This window comes from Anser anser (assembly GCF_964211835.1).
Source record: "Anser anser genome assembly, chromosome: 3".
NCBI lineage: Eukaryota > Metazoa > Chordata > Aves > Anseriformes > Anatidae > Anser > Anser anser.
In genome coordinates, this window is record NC_139722.1 from 32,117,240 (window position 1) to 32,137,754 (window position 20,515).

A 20,515-nucleotide genomic window follows, 5' to 3' on the forward strand; every position below is an offset into this window, starting at 1 on the left:
CTACATCCCTGGGGAGCCTGTTCCAGTGCGCGACCACCCTCTTGGTGAAGAACCTCTTCCTGATACCCAGCCTGAACCTCGTGTCACAGCTTGACACCATTCCCTCGAGTCAAGCTGCGTGACTGAACGGAATCAAGCTCCGTGAAGTGCAGGATCCCAAGGAGGGGCTGGTGGAAGGTTATGGGACCAGGTGCGGGCTGGGGGTTACAGGGCCACAGCCGGGGCTGGGGCAGCGTGGCCACCACCATGCCCACAGCTCCCTCAGACCACCCGCGGGACTCCCTCAGCGCTGAGGGGCCGCCCGGCTCCCAGGGGTGCTCCCAGCCCCCGGCGGGCACCCGCACACCCCGCGGGCCCTGCCTCGAGGGGCACCCGGGGAGCCGGGAGGCGCGGCCGAGAGGCTCCGTCGGCCCCGTTCCCTGTCACGGGCTCCGCCTCAGCGGCCCCAAATCCCCCCCTTCCCTCCTCCCGGCGCCAGGCTCGCAGCCGCCGAGCGTTTCGGCGGCAGCACCCGCCCTCCGCCCCCGGGCACCCTCCGCCCCGCGGCGCCCCCCGCCCCGCACGGCCCCCGCCGGGAGGGCTGGGCTGGGCTGCGGGCGGCGGCCCCCGAGCTGCCCGGAGCCGCGGAGACAAAAGGGAGGGAGCGAGCAGCAGCGGGAGCCGGGCTGGGGGGGATGCGAGCAACCATGAAAGGCTGGGTCTCCGCCTCCTCCTCCGCTGCTGCCAGAGAGCTGCCGGCTGCTGCCGCCGCTGCTGCTGCTGCTCGGACTACACTGTGAAGGGGGCGGAGGAGAGGCTGGCCGGGTTTGCCGGGCGAAGGTAGAAGGTGTAAAGGGAGAGGCGAGGAGGAAAATGTCTTCTTCGGTGGGGCCCCGCGGCCCTCGCCCACCCACGGTGCCCCCCCCGATGCAGGAGCTGCCCGACCTGAGCCACCTGACGGAGGAGGAGAGGAACATTATTATGGCCGTGATGGACCGGCAGAAAGAAGAGGAAGAGAAAGAAGAGGCCATGCTCAAGTAAGCAGACGCCAGTCATTCATTCACCCAGCCGCTCATTCATGCAGCCGATCGCCGCCGGGCGGCACCGCGGGGGCCACCCGGTGCCCGGGGCTTGGCTTCGCCCTGCTCGGGGGGCTGCCCCCCGGGGACCCCTCTCCGCGGAGCCCCGGTGCCGCCCGCCCCATCAGCTCCCCTCGCCCCGCTGTCCTCCCCCGGCGGGGGCAGCCCGGCGCCGCGGGACGGAGCGGGACGGCGGCCCTCCCCGCCCCCAGGGGGCGGGCGGAAAGCCCGACACGGGGGCGAGGGGCGAGGTGGGATCCCTTTGGGGTCCCCGCAACCCCGCCTCTTCCAGGAGGGGCCGCTGGGTGGGGTTTCCCTGCTTACCGGAGGAGCCGCCGTGCTGCCCCCGCCTGGATCGGCCTCGGATGGCTCCCGAGGCGGGGGGTGAGGCGCCTGCCCCACCGGCCCCAAATGGCCGCCCCGGGTGGCCCCAAATGGCCGCCCCGCCGGGCAGCGCCGCGCCCCGCTCCGCCGCCCGCCCGCCCGCTCCCGGCGAGGCAGCTCGCTGTGGGGGCCGGCGAGGAGCCTGTAATTAGGGAACGGCCGTAATTAGCCACACGGAGGCCACGCGTAATGAGCCGTCGCCGAGGGGCAGGGTGCGTGCTGGCGGGACGGAGGGGAGCTGGGTGTCGGTGGGTGCCATGTTGGGCTTCGGGTGCCCACCGCCCCGTCCCTGCCGAGCAACGCGTGTGGCCGCTTCTTGTAGCCTCCTCCATCCATGTACCAAATCCCCTGCTGTGAGCGAGGGGAATAAACGGATTGAAGCTGTGGCCTGAGGGGGGAGAGGCAGGGTTCCTCCCCTCCTGACTTCCCCTCGGGCCTCTTCGCTTCGTGAGGGGAACGGGAGGGTGGGTGACTGGAATATGCGCAGAGCTCCTGTGTGACCCAGGCCCTCCCTGCCACGGGAGGTGTAGCCTTACCTCACCGCCCGCTAATTGCATGTACGCCTCTGGAAGGGATGCTCGGAAGGTGTGACATAATCTGGGTGTTTCTTTTGGCAGCATCGGAAATACCCGCTCGAACGGTGTGGGTTCCAGCTCTTCCCCGTGGCTGCCTCGAGCCGATGGAAATGCCAAATCCCCGCAGGCTCCTAACTTGTGCCCCGCACACCGCGCGTGACGAAGCGGGGACGGCGGTTCATTATGTCGCTGCCTCTGCCCTTTCTCATCAGTGCCGGGCTCTGAATTTTTGCAGGGCTGGTACGGCGAATACTGAGGCCCAGCGGCTAGTGTTGCCTCTTGCCTAGGAGAGGGTCTGAAGGCTGGGATTGTGGTGTTCGGGTCTCAGTCCCAGACGAAGAGCTGCTCCTTACGCTTGGGGTGTGGTTTGTCTTTGAGCTGGGGTGGTAGGAAGGATGTTTTGTGCAGATGCATTGTATCAGTCAATGTGGGGAAACGTGAGTGAAGGATTCCTCTTTAGATTCTATTTATCGGAAGAAAATTAAATAGCCAAGTAGTTCAAAGGCTTTAAGCTACATTTATCCTTCTTCTGTTCCTTGTCCTCCAGCACAGCTACCTCCCTATAAATATTTAGCTTTTATACCGTGAAGAAGATTACTGGTCCTGTGATGATGCTGTAGAGCAATACTATAAATCTCGCAGTCACTGCAAGAATGAACTTTTGTCAGTAGAGATGGTAATTTCTCAGCCCTATTCTTGTTAACATGGGGTAGAGGATAAATTTTCTTCCTTTTTTTTTTTTTAGTTCTGCTTTTCTTTCATATTGGCATTTCTAAATTCTGGACTGATACATGATTTTTTGTACGATTATGAGAATCTTCAGCAGTTTCACTAGGTGAATTTGGGATACTTTAATTGTTAGAAGAGGTAAAAAAATTGCACTATGAATTCAGCTTGAAGTTACTTGATAGTATCTTCAAAGATTTGTGATACTTAAAAGCTTATTTCTTACAACAGTTGCTTTTAATTTGTGACAATAACTATCTAGGCCTGAGAAACTGTGATTTTAAATACATCTTTTTTTTTCTTTAAATAAAGAGCCAGAAATTAATTGAAAGCACATTGGGAAACTTGTAAACCTATATACTCACTTTAGCGATATAGTTGGCTTACAAAAATTAGGTCAGAGCACACAGTTGTCATATGGATTGTGATTTGAACGTTACAGAGAACCACTAAATTTTGAGATCATTTACCTTTTCTATATGCTGAGCACTTAATTTTGTTCTGGGACAAGAGTTGGACACTCTTTCCGGAGAGTAACCCATGTGGATTAGGTTTTGAGACAAGAATTTACTCCCACAATTTCGTAGAGGCTTGTTACAGATATACAGTGACGCTATACAGATGACACAGCTATATTATAAAAGTCATACATCATCGCTATCCTGTCCTATTATCTTCAGTAAAAGTTGTTCTAATTTTCTGAATGTCTCAGGAAAGCAGCCACCAGTTTTCATGTAAAACCACCTGGCAGAGAAATGTTTCCTTCTGTAACACCCACATACAGATCTGGAACGTCCCCTGGAAGTGAAGCTGATCTGCGTTGCAAACTAGGCTGCATACGGTCCTGGGCTGAGCAGAGGTCTGCTTCACGCTGTCTCATGAATCATGAGGGCTAAAAAGGGTGCAGCATTTCTTGCCTGTTCTGGATGTCCTGATAGCAATACAAGTTTCTAAAACAAGGTTTGTGATTTTCCTTTCCAGCTTTCCTCACAGCAGAAAACTGTAAGGAAGAATTACTGGTCAGACTACTGTATTCCTCAAATGATGGTCATCACCCTGTGGGTCCAAGGGAAATTGAGGTGTTTCTTTGAGTAGATTCTATGGATTTCAGAAGTGAAAGAGATTAGGGTTGTCAATAAAGAGGCCGTGTCCCTCTCCTCCTCCAGGTCTGTCCCTCTCTGTCTTCCTGAGCTGTTTCTGACTGAGCTAAAAGCCTTCTTGTAAAACCTTGCTGCCAGTTCCTGCTGACATCAGCACGTACTGCAGCGTGCCAACCTGCCAGCAGGGCGATGGGCAATGCCATGATTTCTGGGCTTGCTCTGGAGTGTGGTAACATTCTTCAGTCCTGTGATCTGTGAATACCATGGAGCAACATGTTTGAGGAGTTGGGGCTTTTGTGAAAGTTCCCCCCTTTGCTTTTTTATGAATGGCTGCACCTTGGCATGAAGAACACTTTATTGATAATAATCAATTGCCTTTGAAATTGTAACTTCAATTTCTTTGCATGTGGAGGCAAGTTCTGCGTTTTTGTACCATGTCACTAGGTGCTCCTGAGAGCATATTCATGCCATCATGCAATGGAGTGCAGTCCCAGCTTGGTGTATAGCACTGGAGGATCAAATCCACATGGTCACTTTGATGGTGACCTGGCACTAAGAAGAAATTGAGGTACCTTGAGTGCAGTCCACAGATGTTTTCTGTAATGCTGTACCTGAGAAGCTGGATGTCCTGTTTGTCCCGGGCATGTGTAGGCACAGGGGTGCCTTAGCTGCTGTCAAGATGTTTGCTGTTTGTCCTATCCATAAACCTGTTTGAGAGTCACAAACTATGTTGTCATGTGCTTAAGTCCTCTGAAAGAGCCGAACGTGAACTCAGCTCAAAAACAATGCCTCAGCAGTGGCCACTCCTAACATGTAGGTGGCAGGCAGTGCTACTGCTTCTGGCTGCCTTAGGTGAAATAGCCTAGTGGTTAGGAGGTGGTTGCCTGAGCCCAACGCACTTCTCCATCTGAAGAAATTGTGTCCTAGAGAACTGCTGTTATGTTACAATGTAGTATTTTGGCTCCCTGTACAGAGGAGAGTGAAAAGTTTATGGGCCCAGGAGCCTAACTCGATAATGAGCTCAACAGAAAGCACTCTCTTTGCAGAGAAACTCCCTTGCTCTCATGTTGCATGCATTTGGATACCCAGGGCTGTTAATGTAGCCTTTCTTAGGAGAGTGAGACAAGTTGGAAGTACTGAATGCCGGAGGACAAGGAGGGAAGTCCTCCTCCCTTCAGCTTCACATTGGTTTTGCCAGGTTTTGTGTGTGTCTCTGACGATTGTAGCCTCTAGCAACTCTCAGTTGGAGCTTCACCTTCCAGCCCCAGGCTTCCACTGTTCCTCTATGTATAACAGTTTGTGAAGGGCAGTGGTAGGACTTGAATAAACTATGGCCTCCTCTGCAGACTAATTTATGTTGGAGGCATGTTTTACGTGGTAGGTAGCACTGGAGCTGAAAGAAGAGGTTCATGTTGAGTGGCTGCTTTGTCTAGCCTGAGGTGCAGATGTTGAGCAGTGGGTGACTGATAAGACTAACTAATTGTGGGGCTGAATGAGAAGGAAAGTTTTCAGTGAGGTGAGAAACAAACTGTTATTTGCAAAAAATTAAAAAGAAAAACAAAACACCATGCCTCTTTGAGGAAAAATGGTTTAGAAGTTTCAAGTGTACATTCAAATGCCAGACAGCCTGAGACAACCGTGTTGTTTGTGGGTATGAGGTACCTCCAAGTGAAACAACCCCAACTGATACACAGCAAATGTCAGTCACAGGCAAGTCACAGAACTACATATACTTAGGTGGGTGTTCTTAAGCTGAAGTTTGCCTACGTACGCTTGCATGCCTTATCTCAGAGGGTTAGTTAGGTACTGTGCACAAAGCATGGCAGATGTCAACACGGAGAGTTGAGTTCAAGTTCTGTCCTGTTGGGGACTCTCGGAGTCCAAAAGGGTCGTACACTGGGATGGCCAGAGTACTTTTCTCCTCTCCCTGTGGAAAAGTAGCTTATCAAATGGGGAATGGCTATAACTGCTTTAGATGAATTTCATCAAACCAACTTAGAAAGAAGTTTCCTAATTGCAATGACAGTCATTTCCCAAAGCAACTGTAAGTGGGGACAAAAGCTCTTGCTACTCCTATGATGGGATTTGAGAAGAATGTGAAAAAGATTGTTCTCCAAGATATTGGCAATAATTGGAAACTTAACTCAGACATGTAGGAGTTCCCTTGTACTGTTGTAACTCTAGTTGAGTAGCTCTAGTAGAGAAGCTACCAGGTACTCAAAGGCTTCCTAGATCTTGAGAAGGTTATTTCAAGAACTGTCATGGGCATAACAGTTAATAATTAGGGAGAAGGTTATCCTAATAGCCTATTTGGGCCATCTGGTGTGGTGTGCAAACTTGATTTTAGTAGAATTCAGCTTTCTAGAATCAGTAGGGATACTGGAGTCATTCACTTCTCAGGGCTGCCAAATCCTGAAGTCAGTTGCCTTTGGTTGGAGTCTCTGCTTATGATCAGGGGATCTTGGGGGATCTGCAGCCCATGGGGGACCTGTGTTGGAGTAGTTCTTGAAGAGCTGCTGCCTGTGGGCAGCCCCTGCAGACTCGCTTCGGGAAGGACGGCATCCCATGGGAGGGACCCCACGTGGAGCAGGGGCAGAGAGTGACCATGAAGGAGCGGCGGAGACGAAGCGTTAGGGACTGACTGCAGCCCCCATTCCCTGTTCCCCTGCGCTGCTCAGGGGGAGGAGGTGGAAGAGGGTGGATGGGGTGAAGGTTGTTTTTAGTTTGTTTTAATTTCTCACTGTTCTAGTTTGCTAGTTTGATAGGCAATAAATTATATAAATCTCCCTATGCTGAGTCTGTTGTGCCTGTGACGATAATAGTTGAGTGATCTCCCTGTCCTTATCTCAACCCATGAGCCCTTTCCACTGTATTTTCTTCCCTGTTCCTCTGAGGAGGGGGAGTGAGAGAGGGGTTGTGGTGGCGTTCAGCTGCCCAGCAGGGTAAAACCACCACACTGCATAACCGAAGCTTAACAGATTGGCTGGGAGGCTTGTGCTCTTAACCAGTTTCCTGGAGACAGTTTGTTTCCGTCTCCATTTCTCACACTTGGACCACACCTAACATTGGCAGAAAACATTGAATACTGCTTGGAGCACAGTGGCAGATGCTGCCACCCTTATTTTATATTATACTTACAGGCCAAATAAGAATCTAAGTCTCTAAGACATTCTTAGCCTGGCTGCTGTAAACTTGTTGGTGCTGATTCCCCTCCCATAAACACTGGGGAAAGGAGAAGTAGGATCATTCTTCATCCCTTCTGTTGAAACTGGGCCACTTTGCACAAATAAAAGCAAGAGTCATAGGGCCATCATGAGGAAGGCTGTCTTTATACTATCTTTAGGATAAAGATTTTAAAGTCTATCTTTAATCCCACTGGGAAGACAAAAGAAGAATTGAGAGCTCTGGGAACTGCTTGTGCATTTGGCAGTAAGGAATTAAAGGATAAAATAGATAAACAATTCCAAAACTACCTCCTCTGTTCATACTCTTTCCATGGTCCCATGAATCTTGCTTTCCTTTTATCATCAAAGGAGACAGAACTGCAGTGAGCTCAGGACTCCAGGGAGGGTATTTGTGGCTTTCAGGGAATTACATAGGACTGAGAACATTTTTTAAAGCAGGAGGGTGGAATGGGTACTACATGCAGTGAAAATATATATACAACGTGTTTATGTGGTAAGGTACTTAGGAGTCAATCGTTGACTGTTCGCTGAGGGGAGCATCTCACCACCAAGGGAGGAGGAGGAGGAGACTATCAGCAGACAAGAGCAGAGTTGTCAGACCTTCCTTAAAAGCTACGACAGAAGGGGAGGTAATAGGGGATGACTGCCAGCGATAAACATCTCTGCCATGGTCTAGGAATGGGCTTCAGATCTCTACGCGCTAAAATTTGGGAATGCCTGGAGTATAAACTTTTGTTCAGAGCACTTTTATATACCCCAATTTTAGCGGGTTTATTGAAATTCATGGGACTAGATTTCTTTGCGTGTCTTTTCACATGATTTTCCATGAGAAGCCTCCTAAGCTTCATGCCTGGCTTTGTCATGTAGGAAGTAATGTAAGTAAAGTAACTAATACTTCCTGACTTAGAAGTCCATGAATCTGTGAAATCATGGGCATTATCTGTGCCCTGCGGAAGGATGAAGACAAAGACTGGATGAAATTACATGACTGCTGGGCAGGAACTCCTCCAAGTACAGGGTTGCTATAAATCCAGATCTGAGAAGTAATTATGTAGAAGATACTCCTTACCTAGGAGGGGAGGGAACTCTTCTGCTGGTTGTTTCCCTGTACAACAGCAATGTTCTGAGGGGGGTGAACAACCTTAAGACACACTTGAGATTCTTGGTCTTGTCAATGCCCATTTATTTTTGAGGACTCGTGAAGAATTTTTGGGCACAGGAAAACAGGTAACAAAGATGTAGCATGTTGTCTTCATCAGGCAGTTACTGAGCATTTTAAGACTTGAAGTTAATGCCTTAAGAAAAGGCTATTTAAAAAATACTGGCTTAATGTTTGCTGTACTTGTATTCAGGTTGCAACTCAACTTTAACTCTGCTTGAAGTTGAAACTGACAAATAAAATTAAAATTTTATTTTTTGGTTGCCAACAGATAGAGCCAGTTAAAATTTCTACTCTGTTAGCTTCTCCCTCGCTCTGCCCGCTGGTGCTTGCTGCATGGTTGTCTCCCCCTGTGTCTGCCAGTTTTAATTTCCAGTCAGATTTGGCCTCTTCATCATCCAGGGAACTACAGTGCTGCCATGCAGTTAGGTTTTGGGGAAAAAAAAAAAAAAAACAAACAAAAAACTTGAGTACCTACAACTTGATTCTAATTTCCAGTGGTGATAAACCCTGCGTGGAAATCTTACGTAATCAATTACAAACTCAGGGTGGTTTAGATATATTTCTTTTAATACTTGCATACAATTTACAGTTTCTGTCGTGATTTATCACCTAACCAGGACGGTGTGATTTATCCCGGTCAGGTCCATATATTGGATCTGTAAGAATGTAGATAGCTTATCAGATCTCTGTGTTTGTTAAGAGTTACAATTGTTTATCCCCTTTTACAAACTTTACAGATATGATAAAATATTATGCAATGTTTGTGGTGCCTAGTTTTGGACTCTAGGCAGTAAATGTTATTCAGAGTTATTTCTAGTTTTCACAACAAACAATAGAAAAGAATACCGCTATCAGTTTGCTTTCGTAATTATTTAGGTAAGACAATTTGCACAAGGCAATGGGATAGCATTATAATTCTTTGTACTTACAACTGAAGTAATCATCCTCAACGTTTGATTGCATATCAGATACTTATGTCCAGAGAGAGTTTTAAACAAGAAAGCTATGTTCCAAATATACTTTCTGGCACTATTATAGAGGCAAGAAAAGCTATTTGCAATTTTCAGAATAATGACACGCAAAAAACCATTTATACACTCGCCACTTCAGAGACGTGAAGAGACATGGCACAATAAATAGCTGTATCCAGTCAGTTCTATATTGAATTAGAACATCTGTTTTGGCACTTGTTTCTGAATTTATTCACATAAGGTGTCTTATTATTTTCAGCATCAGGACTTTGTGCACTGTGCTTATGGTAAGATGGTAAGCATCGCTAATCCTGCTGAAAACTGGAGTTTGTGTGATTTTTTTTTTTTTTTAGATATCTGTAATAAAAATGGATAGTGTTTGAAATATTCAATTTTTTTTGGTAAGTCTTTCCCATATTAAGCCCTCTTGGCATCACTGAATGGATGAACATAGCAGATAGAGCTATACTTTTTAATGAAGACCTTGTGCATCTAGCGAACTGACTGTTTTGAATCTTGAGGATCTGTGGTGTAACCAAGAATAGTTTCTTCTGTATTTTGGTCTTTAGTTAAAGACCAGTTTGTAGTTACAATGGTGGTTTAAATGCTTTGTATCAAAATACAGATACTTTAAGCTTCTTAATTGAGAGCTGTTTTTTAAATCTTCATTAGGTGAAGTTTATTAGGACATTCCTTATGAATGCAACACAGCCCAAGCACGCTATTTTGGTGCTAGTACTATTATATTGCAGAGAAAGTCTACTATTATACCAAGAAATAGAGTTCTCTCTTTCTTCTGAGAATTTTTGATGGAAGTCTTCACATACTTGGATGATCTAAGCATGAAGTATCTTCTAAAGTGTTTCTCTTGGTTACCAATACTGCATACTCTGAACTGATGAAACAAAGAAATTCTGTTCCTACGAGTCTGTCTACTTCTTACTCTAGCAGGTCTAATAAAAGATACTACATCTTCTTACAAACCTAGTTTGGTCTCCAGGATAGCAAACATGACAAATTTCATAGCTAGTGCCTTTTACGTACATTTTTGTAAAATACGTATTCATTCTCTGGTCGTTGAATATTCTGTGAAGGCTATTTAGCGATTTTGAGTTAGGATTTTGCAATATTTATATTGGTACGTAGTTCTTGTTCCAGACATTTAGCAAACCTACAGTCCTATACAATACAAGCAACCTGAAAATTTAACTATGGGCTATTTGCATCAGGATGTGTTAATCATGTGGAAGTATTCTGCAGATCAAATGCTTAGTAATAGGACTTTCGAGAGAAATGACAATGAAGCAGTTTATGTAACAAAAGGTCATTTTTGAGCTGGATGATTGGATATGTTTAGTTGTCTTTTTAGCAATGATTTGTTAGTATAACTTTTTTTTTATGGATTCCATTGGTCTTAGAAAAAGCATCAACACCTAAGGAAAGCCAGACAGAACAGCTGGCTTAGCTTTCTAATCTGTTTTTTTCGTACAATTTCTTTAGCTCTTGCATGTACTAAGAAAGCAGTCAGAGTCATTTTTCATTTATATTCATTATTCTCTAGGTTTTTAATTAGCTTTTCATGTGAAGATACTTTCAAAATAAAGCCATAGCACTTTTGCATATTTGCTGTATTTAGAGTCATTTTGACATTTGATGTCAGGAAGCTAAATTTTGTACTGATTAAATGAAATCGCACAGATATAGATGAAAACAATGCAGAAGCTTGAGCTGTGAAAGGATGTGAACAATCGGCGATTATTTTAGCTAATGTAGGTGATTAGACCGTTTGGTACCGTTGTTTATTGCAAAAATGCTGACTTTGCATGAGAACCCTAGGCTATATTGTTAAACCTTCTGCCACGCAGCAATGTGTTTTTTAGCTGTAGATGCCGAACAGCCAGGCAGGTGGTTGATAGAGTGCCGAGTGCAGGAGGCTAGGCAGTTGGAAGAAAGGACAGAATTTATGAGAACTCTAGATCATCCTAGTTTAGCTCTATTGATTTTGGCCCTGGATGCCACCTGCAAAGTATCAGGGTAATGGGTTTGCGTTTTATGGTTGAGAATTACAAGAGACTTTATATGTGTATGTGTGCTTGTGCCTAAGAATATGGAACCAGGCCGTACGGAAATATGTACAAGCTGTTTTATAGGCTTTAATTGCAACATTATGTTGCTTAGTGTTGCTTGATATATGCAGAGTGCATTGGTGAAATTTGATCGGGAGCTGAAAATGGGGAGCAATTCTGCCTGCAGTCCTATTACGGCGACAGGTGACGCAGTTAAACAAGTTGCTGCCATGGGCCAGCAAACAGTTGTATTGCTGGGGTCCTGTGCCTGGGCTGAGCCTGATTAACTTCCACGAGTCTCTGCCTCGGAACAAGTGCCACCGAAAGCACATCTGTTAGCTGGAGTAAGACTCAAGTGGTGTTTAGTCTTTTAGATGGGATACTGCCCTGCAAGTCTTTCGTTTCGTAGAAGGAAGCACGTTTTTCTCGAATGCATTCAGTAACTGTTTCATTATTCTCCAAACTTTATGTAAAAAGTAAAATTCAGAAAAGTGAAACTAAGGCATAGCTACCCATGTTTCTGGGAGAAAAAATCTATCACTGTACCAAAGCGTATTTCTGTTTCTTTAAATTACTTTTTGTTTCGTTTACCCCTAATTTCCTTCAATCGTATATTTTATTTTTATTTGTTTTCTCCAAAAAGTTGTTTTTCAATGTACTCACAGAAAGGAACTGCGTTCCCTCAGAGGTGGAGATTGTGGAGTTATATGAATTGATTCTGATGGCGTATATGTAAAAAGCGTGTAAATTCCTTTGAGATTAAATGCAGGGTGCATTTTTCTTATATTTTAGAGCAAAATTAGATATTGATTTTTTAATGTGAAATCTATTCTAAGAATATAGAGCCTCACTAACATATTATGATTCTTCTATTTTGTGTTTTTAGATGATTTGATATTGATTGTAGTTTTAAATTTAAAAGCTCTCACATTTATAAGGAAAACCTTCGTGTAATTTAATTAGTAAATTTTTGGTAAGACTGCATTATCTTAAAGAGAAATATCCTCCCTTTAAAAAGTCTCTCGCAACCGATTGTATAACTCACTGTAAAATAAGTTTCACTGAACTTTTTGGACTGGAGTGACCAGTTCAATGAATCAGCAGTGAATTTACAGGTCTGGTCGCCTCTAACATCCCTCTTCTGGTGGTGGTGTTTCAAGTTCTAATCTTGTCCCTGTCGGAGCAGATTTCAGTGGTCCATGTGGAAAAGGAGCCGGGAAGTTCTAGTTACATGCCAGGTGACACAGTGCTCCTTCTTTCATCCGGCCACAGTGATGTGAGTCTTCCTTTTCTGGTATTTATCCAATACGGGATTGAAAATAAATAAGCTGAGGTTTCCTTGAGGTAAACTAGAATTAGTGAAAATGAGGGAAAACTCTTGAGGAGAACAGCAACAATTATAGTGCTTACTATTACTGAGGAGCTTCGTCCTCTTATTTTTCAAAGGGTTTGCAATTTGGCAATAGTTCCAGCTCTCTACTTCTGGAACTGATGGTCAGATATATTTTTTTGTCTGCATTTAAATGTTTGCCTTATTTCTCTCAAATCAAGACCTTGTCAGTGTAATACATAGCTTCTGTCACCTTCAGGTGGATTACTGCAATATGTTGTATGTAGGATTACCCTTGAAGACAACCCTGTTAATCTCATATTGTGCTTTTTTATTTTTCCCTCTGCTTGCTATTGCACGTATTTCAGGTTAAAGCAGAGCTTGCCTTCCAGCCTGCTGGTAGAAGAGTGGAGGTCAACTGAGACTGCACAAGTAGAGAAGACAGGGAACTTCCACGTACGGGTTTCGTGGAGGGCCTCTAAATTTGAGAACTTCTTATGGTAGTCAAAAAGGTGATGAACTTCCTCTGAGGGCAACTCTCTTGTTATGTGAAAGTTGCAGAGGTGGATAGGATCTAATCTTCCTGGCGATTTACTTAAGTGTTAAATGCCAGGTGTTAAATTTGAAGACAGGCTCTTGCATGTCTGGCATTCATAAATAAACCAAGGAATCAATAAGTAACTTCTGCAACTGCCACCCTTTTGACTCACTTGTCAGAGGCCAAAAACTGAATGAACAAGAAAACTGAAAGGGTTTTCTCTGAAAGAAAAGGGAAAGTAGTGTTTCTTCCAGGTTAAAACTGAGGCCACTGAGAGTACAGGAGTATGGGAAAGCTTCTTTTTTTCCCCCTGTATTACCTTGGTTGGTCTAAATCTAGCAGTTCGAAGGTTTTAATTCTTTAATACTGTGGGACTGAGGGTATGTCTATGATGACTGGTGGATTGATGGCAGCAAGGAAGCCGTGCTTGTGCTCTCTTTGACCTACAGAGCACAGGTTGCAGCGGAGTGAGGGGCGAGAGGAGGAAGCTGGATCGGACCAACGTGCTGCGGTGCCTGGTTTCCCTGCCTCGTGGCAACTGCAGACAGCATTGCCTCTGCTTGTGGGGGAACGGGAGGAACCAGAGGTGTAGAGGGAGCCTTCCTGTGGTGTTTCCTCTCCCAGGATGGAGTGTAAGTGTCTGAACACAGGAGTCTGCAACCATCCATGAAGTCCAGTGGTACCCTTCCTACTTGAGCTGGGCCCCTCTCGCCCAGGAGAGGAGTCGCCTGTCAGTCCTGTGTTGTGTCTGCACAGGCCCATGTGGACACCTGGGGTACCACATGGTGGTTCAGAAGGTTTTGCTTAGGCCTTTGCGTCCCACTTTTGGTTCCCAGCTCTACTGAGGGCAAGGAGAAGGCTGTGAGAGAAGGCTGGGAAGCTGGTTGCTGCTTTAAACAAGGAGAGGTCAGGAGCAGGCTCTGATTTTGGGAGCTGACTGATGGTAACCTCCCTCAGGCACATCATGGGGAGGTGCTTCCTCATCTGGAAGCTGCCCTGGGATCATCCTGGTTTCGTTGCTGGACACAGCAACTACGAAAGCTTCAGCTCATTTGACCGACCTAATTGTGTTTCAGACCTAAATGACAGCCTGCCACTTTCTCCAGATCCCTTCTGTTGGATTTTTGGGGTCTCTCTTTCCTTTGGGGAACTATCGTTTCTCATACAATGTATTATGGCTATTTGAGGTATGAGCATGTTTCCCTCTACCTGAGGGAACTAGTACCTAGTCAATGTGAATTATCACTGAACTGGCCTTGGCGAAACTGAGATACTTTGATAAAATCCTTATTTTATTTTTAGTTCTGAGTCTCATGATAGCCAAGGTGTTTCAAGTGTCCTCACGAAGTAACCACCAGATTAATGAATGATGCTGCAAAATGGTTGGCGTTTTGCGTTGGGCTGGCAGGGCTGCTCGCTGGAAGAACTGTGGTTGCTTAGCTGCCACGGGAGAGGAGAAACGAAGAGAGGAGAACATGGGAGCGCAGACTGCGGCCTTGTGAGGGACAGCAGGAACAGGGAAACTGCAAGCGGGTGAGTGGGAAACCAGAAGAAAACGCACGTCACTTAAGGCACGGAAGATTGAACTCGGAGGACGTGTAGGCAGGTCTGCAGGGATCAAACAGAGGAAGAACGTATGACGTGAGAGAGATAGGAAGGGAAGGCTGGAATTAGCTGGGATGGGAGCCTGGAAGTGGGCTGTGAGTGATGCAGCTGCCTATTTGTCTAGCACAGAACGAGCATAAAATAGCACTTCTGCACCCTGGTAATGAAAAGTGATGGATCCTCTGGTAGCAGACCTGGGACTTGTGTATTTATGTGTCCCTTTCACTTTGAATTTGAACTTTAGATGGTTAAGCACACAAATCAGGAGGAGGTGAACATTTATTTTCAGTCTGAAAGTAAATGAATTAAAAGGCAAGTAGAAAATAAAAAGGTTGAGAAATGCTCAGTGTGTGAGCCAGCCTCATGGCTGTGAAGGGAGGGGTCTGAGCCACTTGGTGCCGAAGCTCAGGGTCTGGCAGTGCCACTTCCCCGGCTTTCTGCTGGCTTATGTGTCACAGGGAGGGCATCCCAAAACACAGGGGTGCTTGACCAGGAAAGGGCTGGACATCTCAGTGCGTTGGAATTGAACATTCCCAGAAACGCAGCATTTTATAGTATTGCTGGGCTATTTTTGGGTTGCCCCTAGCTTCTTGTTGGAATGCAGGTCCATGTAAGAGATGGGATCTGGTGTGACAAGGAGGAGGGTGGGTAGGTCTCCTCCTTAAGTTAGTAGCAGAGCCCAGCCATGTTCCCAAACCCGACAGTAGTAATCCAGATTACCACTTTTCAAAACCATTTGCCTTGTTAATTCAGCCTCAGAATTTTTGGGCCCTTTTGATTTTTGGATTTTTGAAATTTGCTTTAATCTTGTCGCTTCTAAGAAGACGGCTGCTTCTGGTTAGGAAAGGGTCCCTTCTGTCACAGGAGCTGTATGGCAGAGGGTTGTGGAAAGGCTCCACACCAGGAGTTTACCTTCTTAACAGCGTAAACAGACAAAAGGGAGATGAGGTATAACTAACACGAGTGGATCAGCTGTAAGGCAGCACTAAATATTATGTTAGTCTCAAGGTTTACAGGCAGGGTGCCATGTCCCCTGTGTCTGTCCAGCCTTGTCATCTCCAGCCTGACATATTGGAGGTTCAGTGCATGTACAGATTAATCTGTGCAGGCTCAGTGCCTGAGGGAATGGTGTGTGTTTGTGTGCTTTTGTTTTTAATTAAAGGTGGCATCCCTGCTTTTTGGGTGGGTGAAGAATTGAGTTAAGAGGGATCAGCTAAATGGAAAGAAAAAAGGAGCGAAGGATGCTGAAGTTTGAGGAGAGGGTACAAAAGCAGGTGAGGAAGAAGAACAACGGGGACAAAAAGATCACAGCGCAGCAGAGAGTTTAATGAAAACTGTAGAGAGTGCTCTGAATATCTAAGGGTCCCTGCTTTGCTGAATAAGCAGCTGCATTTGGCCAGGAGTTTACTCTGGTACTATTCTGTAGTTATTGCCCAGTACCACACAGTGTTGGGCAGGGCTAACTATTCAGTCCCCAACCCATGCATGGAGATCTCCTTGGAACGTGTGTATTATATAGTACTATGTGCTCCTCTGTGTGTCTGTATGCAGTGGTAATAACAACTGTCTCATGTTAGTTGTTTTGTAATAGCGCTTGTAAATGCTCTGTTACACCAGTAATGACTGAAGCACAAAGAGGTAAGGAGACAGGCACAGACCTCTCCACAGAGGAGCCTGAAGTAGAATTGAAACCTCCTGAATCCTGCTTCAGCTGCTCAGGACACGAAAGTATCCAGGAGGGCTTGTCTGAAGCACAGGTGAGACGAGAAGCCACCTGTCTTAGCAGTTATTTAGTAGTGATAGAAGTGGATTTGGGACTGAGAAATGTTACTCATCAGCAATAGTTGTTTGCTGATAAAACTGGTGGATTTGTAAGGTCTCATTCTTGAAATGCTGTGGAGTGAGAAAGCAAATTGGACAGCATTAGAAACCTTTGGCTGCTCCAGTATTTTAATATGAGCCACATGGGTGCACTATCTCATGGATCGCATAGCGTCACTTGGGATGAACATACTTGATGGCAGGTAGCCTCATTTTGCTCCCTGTGCTCTTTTGTATCTGGGGCCTGCTTGACTGCTTCTAGAACTGACCCTGCCACCTGGAATATCTGGCTGTTCCTTTGCATTTTCCGCAATGCCACAGTGGAAACAGAGGGGAGAGAGGAAATGGTGTCTAAATCCTATTGATGTAGGCTATAAGTCTCTGCCTCAATCCTGCACGGCCTCATCCTGCGTACTCTGAAACAGCTGGGAAGGGGAAGAGGACACAGAGGAGGACACATTTGCAGCGGGATTCTTTATTACCCTTTTTCTCAATGTAGAAGAACCTGTTTGCCTTTAGTATAAACCTTAGTTTTACTAAGACCTGGAGACTCAGTAGTAGTGGTTAACACAGAACTAAACCTTGACTCTCCTGGGCTGCTCTAGCTGTTTCTTTTCTAGATGTTGTAGAAGGTACAAGTTATCCAAACCACGAAGAGAAACAGATAATCAGTAGAGTCTTCCTGCATCTTGGCAGCCAAAAGATAGATATGAAAGAGGCAAAGAAGTTGACTGATGCTAAATTTGGGAGGGGTGGCAATCTTGCACTAAACTTAGCAAATGTAATTGTTCTGAGACTTCTGCTGACCACAAGTGTGCACAAAGTGTGACATTCAGTAGACAAAAAAAAAAGGGAGGGGGGGGGGGGCAAAACAAAACTAAAAGTGGGAGAGAATGAGATGCAAGTAAGTTGACCTGATAGGGAAAAAGGTTGAGGGACCTGGGATATCTTGGGGGTTGTACTAAAGAAGGAGGTTTTCCCAGCAGAGCACTGCAGTTGGTCCTTTTCTCGTCCATCTGATTTCTGGAGAGCTGGTTCAGATGGGTATTTCAGATCTGAGATATGTTGTAGTCCAGGACTGGCAGTTCTGTATTTCCTCCCTGACTTACAGAATCAGCACCGAGACAATCAAAATTGTGACATCAGCCACTTGGTTTATCAGTGACACCTTGCATCTGTGCCAAGGTGCATCTGCTAGCTTTGAAATGTGCAGTTTCAAGGAGTCAAGGTGACTGCCTCTCACAGATGCCTATCAGAAGATGCAGTGCTTCTAGCTTCAGCCTGAACCAGCCACATCATGGTCCTCTGAGGTGCCTGTTGTTGATACGGTGTGATCAGTATCACAAGAGATGCTGTGATGGGTATCACAATCACAGCTCCTAGGTCCTAGTGGTCATCCTTCACAAGAGCAAGGCGATGAATTCTGCTGTTCTTCTGGAAACATTTATTTTCAGTTAATATAAAGTACCTGAAAGGTACCAGCCTGTGATACTGAGTTGTCTAATCACAGCTCATGTGCAATACCCAGAGCTTGTGCTGGGGTCAGGCAGTTCTGGAGGCATCACTCCAAGATGAGTAAAGATTCATTTACCAGATTTTTGGTGCTTTTGATTGGACTTCGAGGGTAGGAGTTTGCCAGAAGTGCTAAATGATGGAAGCTTACTAATTCAGCTGCTTGTTTGCCAAAAATTACAGTCAGAGCATCTAATTTTTTTATTATTTATTTTTTCAAAGATGCACTGAGCTGCCACAATACTCTATGTAAATGTAGCTGTTAGACTTGTGACATTCTGTGACAAGTGTCTGCAGCAATTATCAGTCATTGTCATCCAGAAAATTTGTCATTGTTCTGCTAGTGCTACTCTGAGATTCATATTTTGTGATTTCACTTTAAGAAAGAATCAGTCTGGATGTTAAGTTATTGGACAGAGACTTGAGATCCAATTAACCTTTGTGTGCCACCACTCCAGACAACTTTGAATCTGCCTATGCCTCAGTTCTGTATTTGTTAACTTGAGATGATGCTTTTGTCTCCCTTTCCTTAGTTTTTTTTTTTGTTTCAGTGACACTCCTTTCCTATGTGCTCGGATAGTCTCCACGCTTTGCTCCAGTGAATTTGTGATCTCTGCAGAGGTCTCAGGGTGTGGTGCCGCAAGACAAAGCGATAACAGTAACTCCAAATAACCAGCATTATGCTACCTGTTTGGGGAGAGGATCTGTTTTCGTTGACATCTGGCTCCGACTTTGTTCTGTCTATCAAAATTTAAGCAGTGTCTAGGGTTCTGCTGCAAGGGTGGCTGCCTGCTGGGTAGCTGAGCCTCATCCTTCCTTCAAGGTGATAATTTCCTAAGGATCAGATGTGCATGCAAATCATTCTGGCAAAGGAAGATACAGATCTATTGGATAGGATACACAGTGCAGGGAATAACTATGTGATGATGGTACTTTAATAGCAAGTTAAACACTTTGTGCTCGCTAAAAGGGTTCGTGGTTGTTGCTCTTAAACTTGGCAATTTCATGTCGTTAATTCAGTTGGGTAGTGCATCTTCTACGTCATTTACCAAAACATCGTTGAGAATTCACTTGAATCGCCCCACTTGATTTTTCTGTCCAAAGTTGGCCGTGCAGATAGGTGACGTATCCAAATGCTGACTAATTGAGCAGCACTTTGGCAAGACCACATCCAGATTGTTGCAGTCTCCAGGTTTTAATAGCGAAACACAGAGCCCATTGTTTGGATTTGAAGTGTGTGCTCCCTGCATGTTGCGAAGTTATTTGTGACTGTGTACAGCTTTGAAACACTTAACGATCAGCATTTCTTCATGTGTTGAAATTTCATGCTTTGGTGTTTGATGACAGCAAACATTGTTCACGGCATGAACAGTGAGCACGGTTAACAAAGCTGTATTTGCATAATAATGCACTCCATGAGATGATGGGAGTAAACAGGATGTTCAAACATCACCTGGTCTTTTTTCATTACAAGAGATGGAGGCAAACAGTGACCTAAGATGAGAGCTGTTAACCCATGTATTAATCTTCGGCCATGTTTGCAATGGTTTAAAAGGCAGACTTGGACTATTGCTCTGAAGGCAAGTTTTTACTTTGTACATAATTATGCAAGCTTTGTGCTGTACACTAAAATATTTATTTTCCTCTAAGTCATATTTATAATGTCACTCAAGGCCCAGTTGTTGAGCAAAACTGGAAATACTCACTGATTGTTCTGAATGGAAATCCCTCTTGCACTGGTTGAATGATGATGAGTATGGCTTTTGGGGGCTCGGAAGAACATGTCAGGAAAACTGTTCTCCAGGCTGCTCTAAGTGCCCATTCTCTCCTAAACGTGTGGACTGCTAAGCTCAGTGGAAAACAGATGAAAAAACCTGCGGCCGGGAAAATGTGTTCGTGACCTTAAAGGGCAAATGCAAATAATACTGAAATTGAGTTTGCCGACACAGGGCATAGCATTCCATCCTAGCAATGCATAGTATAGATCTTCCAATACAGGAGTCCATCGTTCTAGTCTCCTTTCCAAAATACTCTCTAAGCACATTTTTTTTATGTATTCTGGACGTCATTTGATTTTTAAAGTATTTAAAAAAATGTTGAAGGGAGTATTACAAACCCTTTTCATCAGATATTTGTTTATATAAACAAACATAATCAATATACAGAAGAGAGATGACTTCAATTTTTTTTTAGCCAGTATAGGATCTGCAGATAACACCGAGAATAAATGTGTCTCTGACTTTAACAGAAGAGATTTAAAAAATCCTATTTACATCTTCTGTTAACTTTCTCTATTGTTTTAGTTCATTGGAAACTTGAAACCGAGGCCACGCTCCTTCATGAGGCATTTAATATGAAAATCTTTCTTGTCTGCTTATAAAGGAAATCTAAAATAGTTCTTCAAAGGGTTCTTCTGATTTTTTAATATTCTGTTTCTGAGGACCTTACTTCTTAATGTAAAACCGTATTTAAATCATATTCT

The 20,515-nt window shown here is 45.1% G+C and overlaps 1 protein-coding gene across 30 annotated transcripts in view; it reads left to right on the plus strand.

Annotated features, from left to right (window-relative positions):
* Positions 1-544: 544 nt before the first annotated feature.
* Positions 545-20,515, plus strand: part of RIMS1 (regulating synaptic membrane exocytosis 1) — a 317,413-nt gene continuing 297,442 nt past the window's right edge. For 8 of the 30 annotated variants that reach the window (XM_083830828.1, XM_083830829.1, XM_083830831.1 and 5 more), the window contains exon 1: positions 554-1,016. In XM_083830828.1, coding sequence (XP_083686954.1) covers positions 853-1,016 — 164 coding nt within the window. In that variant the 5' untranslated portion in view covers positions 554-852. Of the gene's footprint in view, positions 1,017-20,515 lie in introns of all 30 variants that reach the window. The other 22 variants (XM_083830859.1, XM_083830874.1, XM_083830827.1 and 19 more) reach the window with 9 other exon arrangements.